This window comes from Tremella mesenterica (genome assembly GCF_000271645.1).
Source record: "Tremella mesenterica DSM 1558 unplaced genomic scaffold TREMEscaffold_21, whole genome shotgun sequence".
NCBI classification, from domain to species: domain Eukaryota; kingdom Fungi; phylum Basidiomycota; class Tremellomycetes; order Tremellales; family Tremellaceae; genus Tremella; species Tremella mesenterica.
Window position 1 is genome coordinate 241539 of NW_006711245.1, and position 9991 is coordinate 251529.

The 9991-nt window shown below is 46.9% G+C and overlaps 3 protein-coding genes across 3 annotated transcripts; 2 read left to right on the forward strand and 1 right to left on the reverse strand.

Annotated features, from left to right (window-relative positions):
* Positions 1-6120: 6120 nt before the first annotated feature.
* On the forward strand, positions 6121-6715 carry TREMEDRAFT_66393 (uncharacterized protein; the record flags this gene model as incomplete). The annotated part of the gene is made up of 3 exons (XM_007008441.1): positions 6121-6175; positions 6223-6369; positions 6420-6715. The coding sequence occupies 3 exons, from the start codon at positions 6121-6123 to the stop codon at positions 6713-6715; spliced, it is 498 nt and encodes a 165-aa protein (XP_007008503.1).
* A 140-nt stretch (positions 6716-6855) lies between these two features.
* TREMEDRAFT_66394 (uncharacterized protein) lies at positions 6856-7284 on the reverse strand (the record flags this gene model as incomplete). The annotated part of the gene is made up of 2 exons (XM_007008442.1): positions 6856-6958; positions 7007-7284. The coding sequence occupies 2 exons, from the start codon at positions 7282-7284 to the stop codon at positions 6856-6858; spliced, it is 381 nt and encodes a 126-aa protein (XP_007008504.1).
* Positions 7285-7808: 524 nt separating this feature from the next.
* TREMEDRAFT_66395 (uncharacterized protein) lies at positions 7809-9930 on the forward strand (the record flags this gene model as incomplete). Its single annotated transcript, XM_007008443.1, has 8 exons — positions 7809-7811; positions 7852-7959; positions 8023-8173; positions 8215-8280; positions 8390-9164; positions 9203-9664; positions 9706-9866; positions 9887-9930. 8 exons carry the CDS (start codon positions 7809-7811, stop codon positions 9928-9930), a joined length of 1770 nt encoding a protein of 589 aa, XP_007008505.1.
* Positions 9931-9991: the final 61 nt, after the last annotated feature.

Here is a 9991-nt window from a genome sequence, read left to right on the forward strand (position 1 = left end):
TCAATATCGTAAAATGCCTTTTGGATTCAAAAATGGTCCAGCAGTTTTCCAAAGATTTATGGATAAAGTTCTTGGGCGATACAAATGGCAAATAGCTTTAGTCTACATTGACGACATCATAGTATTCAGTAATGACTTTGATTCTCACATCCAAGATTTAAACAGAATCCTCAACCTCATCATCAAATCAGGAATGATGCTAAGCCCAAAGAAGTCTCACGTTGGATTTCAGTCTCTGACTGCGCTGGGACACTCAGTTAGTAATTTAGGAATTGGTACCTCTGAAGAGAATGTGCAGGCTGTGAAAGAGTTCCCAGTACCAAAGGGTGTTAAAGAATTGCAGCGTTGGTTAGGTCTAGCTGTCTACTACCGAAGATTTGTAGAAGGATTTTCCAGTATAGCTGCACCACTGCACAGACTTCTCAGCAAAGATGTGAAGTGGGAATGGACTGAAGACTGCCAAAAGGCATATGACACAATCAAAAATCGGCTTATATCCGCCCCCATCCTTGCCCACCCCAATTACAATAAACCATTCCTGGTCTACACAGATGCTTCAACCGTTGGACTCGGAGCAGTCCTGGCTCAGAACGATGACCAAGGCAGAGAACACCCAATTGTCTACTTATCAAGAAGCTTGTCAGATGCAGAAAAGAACTACACAGCTACCGAGTTGGAATGCCTTGGAATAGTCTGGGCATTAGGCAAGCTTCAACCATACTTGGATGGATCACATTTCACACTCATCACCGATCACTCTGCTCTACAGTGGGTTATGGACTTCAAAGGAAACAACAGACGTCTCCTTCGCTGGTCTCTGGAGTTACAACCTTATCGCTCATTCATGAAGATCATACATCGTGCCGGACGTAAACACTCAAACGTTGACCCTCTATCTCGTGCACCAATCCCTACTGTCAATGTGACAGACACCCACACCGACTCCCCATGGAGTAATTCCACAGCTGAGGTTTCCTCTGAAGCCTTGTCAAGAATTAAAACAACTCTGACGAAAGACGATTTGGACTTTGGGAAAGTCATTCTAGCAATAACCTCAGACAACCCTCCATCTCACCTCTCCCTTTACACTATTCAACAAAACGGACTACTCACCTTAAAGGATAGTTTCAGTGGGATTGAACGTATATGTGTACCAAGAGACAACACTCTCCGATTAGACATCATGCACGACAATCATGACAATATCACTTCTGGACATCTTGGTCTACACAAAACCCTCTCTCAGGTGTCTCAGCGATACTTCTGGCCGGGAATGCATCGAGACGTGCGGAAATATGTACACTCGTGTCTTTCCTGTCAGAGAAATAAGGCATCAAATCAAGCTCCTCTAGGACAGTTACAACCATTAGACATTCCACCTCAACGCTGGCACACCATCACAATGGACTTTGCCGGTCCTCTCCCTTCTTCAGGTGCAGGAAAACACGACATGATCCTGATTGTGGTTGATAAGTTATCTAAACGAGCACACTTCATACCATGTCATACCACCGACAAGGCAACTGACACTGCTCACCTCATCTTTCAGCACATTGTACGATTGCACGGTTTACCAAAAGTTATAATATCAGACCGAGACTCAAAATTCACATCACGATTCTGGCAATCACTGTTCACACGATTTGGGACTCGGCTTAAGCTCTCGTCTTCATTCCATCCTCAGACCGACGGTCAATCAGAACGTATGGTCCGAACGTTGAAGGAAATGCTAAGACACTTCATCAACTACAGACAAGACGACTGGACAACTCATCTTGCAGGTTTGGAGTTTGCTTATAACTCTGCTCCGCAAGCATCAACACACCTATCACCATTTGAACTCGATCTAGGTATCAAACCGTTAACACCTCACGACATGCTTCTACCTCAAACATCTAATGTAGAAGCTGTAGAAAATTTTATCAGCCAGCAATACACGCTACTCCATCAAGCCCGTGATGCTTTGATCCGTGCGCAAGAAGTTCAAGCAGAATACTATAACAAAAGTCGTCGCCCTGCTCATTTTGAAGCTGGTGATGAAGTACTTGTATCAACCAAGTTTATCAATCCACCATTCTCCCAACAGCGACCATCAAAGAAGTTGAAGACACGATTCATAGGACCATACAAAATTATCAGAGCTATCACCAGGAATGCTTATGAGATTGATCTACCACCAACAATTCACGCACATCGAGTGATCAATGCTGAATACCTCAAGTTGTTCAAGCCAAACACATTCCCAGATAGGTATCAGGTAGCCCCAGAACCAGTGATAGACGAGGGGATAGACAATTCCTTACAGTATGAGGTAGACAGCATCCTTGATCATAGGGTGAGAAGGGGAAAAAGAGAGTATCTGGTCCACTGGAAAGGGTATGACCACCATGATGACACATGGGAATCTGAAGCCAACCTTGAACATGCACAGGAGACGCTTCAGGATTACCTTTCAGGGCTGTTGGCGCCTGAGTCCATCGACATTAATTGCATAAGCATCGAAATCGAGAGATCGATGGGAGAAATCGAAGATTCGATGCATGAGAGGGGTCAGGGGATAAAAGAAGCCATTGTGCCACACTCAGACCACCAAATTGGGCGCGCTCTAGCTCATTCTGATCGTCTCGAACAGCTCCATTTACTCATAAAATCTCCACTCTCAAGTAATTTTCTAACAGAAGTTACATCAACTCAAAGCCCACACATCAGAAACATGGAAAATCTCGACTTCCTTCCTCTTTACACTGTCCAAGGTACTCCCCAACTTCTCCCAGACTTTGAGGAGTTCCTGAACCTTCCAGACGACGCCAATCTCATCGAAAACATCAATTTCCAACTTCCCCAACCTTTCTTGGGTCAAGTACAAGCTGAAGACCCCATTCAACCCCAAAACGACGTTATTTCGACCTATGACTTCACCAATCCCATTCCTGAAACTCAGGAGCAGCTAGACTGTTTCTGGCTTGTCCTATCTCGCTCTCAAGTCGACTCAATCCTTAATGGGAACTTCCAGTTGCATCCCTGGCAGATGGAAGCCTTGGAGAGGTATGCAATCCCTCAAAACTTTGTTAATATGGCAGAAATCGCACTCAGATGATGGAAGGAGAAGGAAATGATGGCATGGATGAAGAGGTACAAGAAATGGAGCAGGAACAGGAGCAGAATATCGAAAATAAGGAGCTTAAAGTAACTCGGATTGATTGGAGGTATGGAACAAAAAAGCCTATGGACTTGTTGGAGGTACATTGGGAGAAGGGAGGACAAAATGGTACTAGAAAGCTATCTACCTTCTTGGAGATGGAAGGAGCCAAGGAAGCCTTTAAGGCATGGTGGGATAAATCTGAAGGACTCAAAGGTAAAAGGCTCAGAGCTGTACAAAGTAGGGGACTCTTCCATGCTGCTGGGTTCTGGACCTTCCTTTAGAGCAGAAATAGCGATTTTTCATAGGAAATTAGAGATTAAAGGATGGATTCTTGATTAGATGGTCCCATAACTGACCCCATATGGCCAGGAGACATAAGAGAATGATTTTTCGAAGAGCTGAGAGTAGTTTCTGGGGCCCCACTTGTCCTAGAAGCGACTCCTTCAAAACTGAGGCTTAACTATATAATCCGATACTTGGGGGGGCTCAAGTATGCAAGTATTCCATACTTGGGGTCCATCTCCTCCAGTTCTTCATCAATCAGGATCAAACTTGTACAGCTGGAAAGAAAAAAAATTCCGCATCAGAATCCAGGTCTCTCGTCACGTCAGATGGCCTACGAGAGTGGCAAAATGGGAAAGTGTGGATTCAAGTGGGCTGTCCTTCACGTGAAATACGGTCGTTTTTCACGTGCTCATACCTCACGTATCCATACCTCACGTGCTCATACCTCACGCATCCATACCTCACGTTGTGTTTCTCACGTGCTCATACCTCACGTATCCATACCTCACTTGCTCACACCTCACGCGTCCATACCTCACGTGGGTTTTTCACATGCTCATACCTCACGTACCCACACCTCACGTGCCCATACCTCACGTGCCCATACCTCACGTGCTCATACCTCACGTGCTCATACCTCACGGACCTATACCTCAAGTCTTCATACATTATGGTGTCGAGCTCTCTTCCCAACTATATATTTTCTCACTTCTCCACTTCTCCTCAGCGGTTCATTTCTTTATCATCTTGTAATGATAAATTATTATCAACTACTCAACCATTTCCTCCATAGTGATCTGCTTTACTATACAATGGTGAGATGTTCTCATTCAAATCTCTCAGCTAACTTGCATAGTTCAATCACCCCATACTCATACATTTCTTGTGCTCTGCTCAAGAAACAATATTCTACCCATCAGGCATTGGCATCTCATCTGGCTGCTGATGAGTTCTCGACCATCCCCAACGAGGATGGTATGCCTGGATAGAGCTCGGAAAAATGTATTGGGTGAGAGCGTAATGTATCTGCTGAGAGTGTTCCTCTGACTGTAGGTCGAAGAGAGGATGACTTCCTGGCCCTCTCCCCGGCTGGTGAGGTGGGTGTACGTGAGTGCCCTGCCTTCGAGCCAGCACCTGTTGGCAGTTAGGGTTGACGATGGGCCTGTCCGACGTGAGCTCTGCCAGTCAGCAAACACTGCCGTGCCTTCTTGAGTCAGGCTCAAGCCAGCATCCCCGACGTTCAGGGGTTGGGGGTTCGGGGGTTAGGGGTGGAGAGAACACCCTCAATGCATGCAAAGCATGCATCTCAAGTCCTCCTTCTCAATGATCCAGCAGAGACAGGCATCCCCGACGTTCGGGGGTTGGGGTCTCTCCCGCTTCTTCCACATGTGCCAAGCTGCGGCTGAAGATGAGGTTGATCGACTGGGTGTGACTGGTGAGCTGAATATACGTGACATTTCACTCTGAGCGCCTAACAATATTCTGCGGTCACTGGGGGGGCCCAGTGACTGCCCCACCCTGCTGGGGGCCTCCCCCCGATAGTCACTGGGGGTCTATCTGGTGCAATACTGCACTTCTTGAGGTTCTCTCTTCACCAGGATGTAGCTGACATCCAGGGCTTTCAGAATCTGGCTTCAGCAGAGCTTCTGTGGGGGTTTTGAACAAAACTGTATGCATCAAAAGAGAAAAAACAACCCTCTTCACTTTGAAAAAGCCTGGGTGGGGGGAGTCACTGGGGGGTCAAAATGGACCCCCCAATAGTCACTGGGGGTCTATCTGGTGCAATACTGCACATCTTAAGGTTTTCTCTTCACCAGGATGTAGCTGACATCCAGGGCTTTCAGAATCTGTCTTCAGCAGAGCTTATGTGGGGGTTTTGACAAGACTGTATGTATCAGAAGAGAAAAAACAGCCTCTTCACTTTGAAAAAGCCTGGGTGGGGGAGTCACTGGGGGGTCAAAATGGACCCCCCAATAGTCACTGGGGGTCTATCTGGTGCAATACTGCACATCTTGAGCTTTTCTCTTCACCAGGATGTAGCTGACATCAAGGGCTTTCAGAATCTATCTTCAGGGGAGCTTATGTGGGGGTTTTGACAAAACTGAATGCATCAGAAGAGAAAATACAGCCTCTTCACTTTGAAAAAGCCTGGGTGGGGGAGTCACTGGGGGGTCAAAATGGACCCCCCAATAGTCACTGGGGGTCTATCTGGTGCAATACTGCACATCTTGAGGTTTTCTCTTCACCAGGATGTAGCTGACATCAAGGGCTTTCAGAATTGGTCTTCAGCAGAGCTTATGTGGGGCTTTTGACTGACCTGTATGTATCAGAAAGGAAAGACTTATCTTTTTTCATCAAAAAAGGCTTGTTGGGGGAGTCACTGGGGGGGTCAGAATGGACCCCTCAATAGTCACTGGGGGTCCATCTACTGCAATACTGCACATCTTGAGGTTTTCTCTTCACCCAGATGTAGCTGACACCCAGGGCTTTTGGAATCTGTCTTTAGCAGCACCTAACTAGGGGTTTTGACAGGTCTGTAGGCACAGAGGATGGAAAGACACTTTTTCACTTCTGAAAACCCAAGTGCCACATATCACAACTCCCAGGCCACTATGAATCACCTTCAAACACCTTTGCCTGTGCATGCCAGACACCTACCCAGCTTTGGTGTGGATCTTTCTCTCACCCCCATCATGCCAGCATACTATCAAGTGAACACCCCACTGAGAGCAGATGTAAATGGCAATTGTAAGTTGCATTGCAGAGTACTATTCAGCTTGCAGCACTGATATCAGATATCACAAGCATGGAAGTAGGCTGGGCCACCTTTCATGAGCATCTCCTGTCAACTTCAGATCTACCTTATCTGAATGACTTTCAAGTTAGCTTCTGCCTGTCTATGCTTCAGGGGTCAATAGAGCCAACTATAGCAGGATGCTGGTGTGAGTTTCTCCCCACCAAGTGGAAGCTGATCTTGAAAGCTGATTGATAGCCCATGTTTCCCTTCCTGGCTCACCCAATGTCTCTCTCCATGCCCATGTCAATCTGCTGCTACTCAGATTGGAGATCATTGGTGTGTTCTGGGAATGGTGTGATTTCAGGGGGGTCAATCATTCTCTCAATGTGATAGACCCAGGTCAACTCCAGTTTTACCTGTGGAGGCTCATGGAGAGCAGAGGTTTGGAAGCAGTGTCACAGTTCTTCATGGCACTGTATCAGCATGTACCAGATGGACATGCCTCAAGGCTTTGCTATTATGTTTTGAGGTTAATGGGTACTGAACTTTGAAGTATGTATCCTGGTCTGTTCTGATATGGTGAAGGCTCATGAACAGTCCTCTCAAAAATAAGTTCCTTCAATCCATCATGGCAGATCATTTTATCCAAATGGATACAGATGCCTCTTCCCAAATCAAGAATATGGATGCATCATTTGATTTTAGTATGATGAGCTACTGAACCAGTTGGATCTCTTGCAATGACATTTCTACACCTCTTGAAAGTAATCCTCTTTTCAGACATCTCTTCTGCTCTGGTGGTCAGTCAACAGTCAGATTTCAATATAAAGACCTACTTCTACTCCTTGCCTTTTCCCTTGCCCTTGCCAGTGTTGCTAGAGCCAACCTCTTCCTTTACTTGCTTAGCTCTCATCTCCCTCTTCCTACCTCTTTGCTTTGCCTTTCTAATTCTCTCCTTCTCCCTTTTTTCTGCCTTTGCCTTCTCACTCATCACAGATCTTTTCCTCCCTGCACTACTGCTCTCTGCCACACCTTCCCTGTCCTGCCTGTTGAATATCTCTGCCTGGGTCTCCAACTGTTGGGGAGGTTCCACTTGAGGTCTGGGAGAGAGTTGAGGCATGTAGTAGCTAGGCCCAAAGAAGTGACAAGAAGTGGTATTGTTTCTGGAAGGGTGAGAAAGGGGAGGTGGAACAACAGGAGTATCCTGGAGGTATGATTGCTGAGGGGATGGTACTTGAGCAGTAAGTTCTGGCTGGGCTGGTTGGAGATGGCAGACTCCTGAGTATTGAGTACCTTGGATAGAGGTCTTGATCTGTAGCTGAATCATAGATGGCTGAGGGTTGACCATGATAGACAGGATGAGGTGGGAAGGAAGTCTGAGGTTGTCTCTAGAGAGCTGGCTGCAAAGTTTCACAGAACTCTACCCAGACTGCCACATTGCATCATCTCCATATCTCCATATCTCCATATCTCCATATCCCAACCATGAAATTTCTACAACTACTCTGATTCTGCTCTTTTGCTCAGTACAATATTCATCTCAAGCAGACCTCAAATCATAAGTCAAAATGGTCAGTCTGTACCTCACATCCCTGCCAAGCTGACCAGCATTCATCTCAAGCAGACCTCAAATCATAACTCAAAATGGTCAGTCTGTACCTCACATCCCTGCCAAGCTGACCAGCAGTCTTTCAAGCTTCAAGGAACATTCATCTGCTCCCTTTGCAGCAAGTTCTGTGCAACACACTCTAATTATGGTTCACATCTAGCTATGCAGCATCCCTATGACATAGCTGTGAGTTATCTCCACTCCCTCAAACATTTCTGGTTGAGAGATAGGGTTGATGCTGACCAACAGCTTGTTTTCAAAGGAGATACCCAACCTTTCCTACATCAGACAAGGCTGGGACCCCATTCCAAATTCACCTGTGTGTCAGGATGTCCCTTTACCAGCACCAAGCATCTCCCCATGTTGGCTCATGCTGCATCCCATGTCAGAGAGTTATCCAGTGAGTTCTGTTCAGAAGTTGAAAACCTGCTGACATGTCAGATGAAGATTTGATCAGTCTTGATCCCAAAGATGAGCCAGAAAGACAACAGATCCTCTATATCCCAGGTGAGCCAAACACTTCACACTCCAGCCAGCCTCCCAGCTAGGTTTTCCACATTAAGCTACTGTACCTCTCCTCTCTTCTTGGAAGTTTCAGCTGTCCTCTGACCTCCAGATCAAGACCAAAACAAGTACCACATCCCTCTCAACCAAGAACCAGTCCTGACTACCCATGGTCTGGCCTATCATTCTATCCTTCAAGTCTTCATCTGCACCATCTGCAAGAATGGTGTCAGAGGTTCCCATCTCTTGGCTCATTGTCAACAACACTCTCTTCCCACCACCCCTCAAGATATCCTGGACATCCTGGCTACCTACACCCCTCACACTGGGAGTCACCCTCCACTCCCCAGCTTTACCAACAGTCAGCCCATGGTAGCCCTACCTTTACTCCCCATCCAAGAGGGGTTTTCATGTCATCTCTGCAGATTCTGCTGTCCTGCTCTCAACACCATGAAAAACCACTTTTCCAGACAACACAAAGGCAACCCTTACAAGGATCATTCCTCAAACACCCAGCTACAGTGTCTATACTCTCAAGGGACCAGGGTATTCTTCCCAGTCCAACAACCAGACCATGCTATTGTGGGAGACACACTCTACTCCAGATTCCTGCAATCTCTACCTCCTCAGCCCAAGACACAACCCATTGAGGCTTTGGGAGAGAAGGAGTATTCTCCATTGATGAGGAGGCTTGGGTGGACGAGACATGTGGAGGGGCATGATCCAGTACTGCTTTCCAGTTTGGTAGCTGGGCCCAGGGTGGATGAAGAGCATCTTCACATGCTGAAGAGAATGGTCAAGGGGTATTTCAAAGAGGTGGAGGAGGTTGTCAAGAAGACTCCAAATGAGGTGATCCTCCAGTGGTTGAACAGTGAGACACCAGAGCAGTGAGTCATGTCCTTGACTTGGCACAAGCTGATTCCAGATACAACCATGATCCTTACAAAGCACTGCAGAACCCTGAAAGCTTCCAGAAATACACAACCTTTTTCAGCAGGCTGTTCTGTTTCCTGCTCAGAGTGGTAAAGGGAGATCACCCTTCCTATGTGCTTCCCCTCACCTCTCAACAGCAAGCATTTTGTCAAGATCTCCACTTGGTCCTTGAAGATGGAGAAGACCAGGAAAGGTTCAACCCCATCTTCCATGCTCTGGCACACTCACTCCTCACATTCTCTCCTCCTCAAGCTGTCAGGGATCCACACCAGTATGCTCTCATCTGTTTCCACACCCTAGTCAACCTCCTACCAGATGGACATTTCTGTGGACCAAGGGACATGACCCCCAAGCTGGCAATGCTTCAATGGGGGTTCAAAGGAGTTGTAATGAGACAAATTCAAGCCAGGTTGGACGAGGAGGGAGACTGGCTCTCTAGTGAGGAGTTGGAGAGGTGAGATTTACCACTCCCAGCTGAGTCTCACTGACAGCCAGTCTGATCAGACAGGAGGTCTCAGTTCTCCATGCAGGTAGACTATCACCATTCTCATCACTGCTGTCCAGCAAGGCCCTCATCAACCACATGGCATTCAGTCAGCCAGACCTGCCAAATGTGTACTGGAGGAACACACAGAAGACCCTTTTGGTGGTGAATGGTGAGAGACTGGAATTGGAGAACCTCAAGGAGGGCATTCACAGGCTGGAAAAGGACATGACTGAATACTTTGAAGAAAACCTTCTCCTCAATCTGCCACTGGCACATTTTCCCTGCCCTCCATTG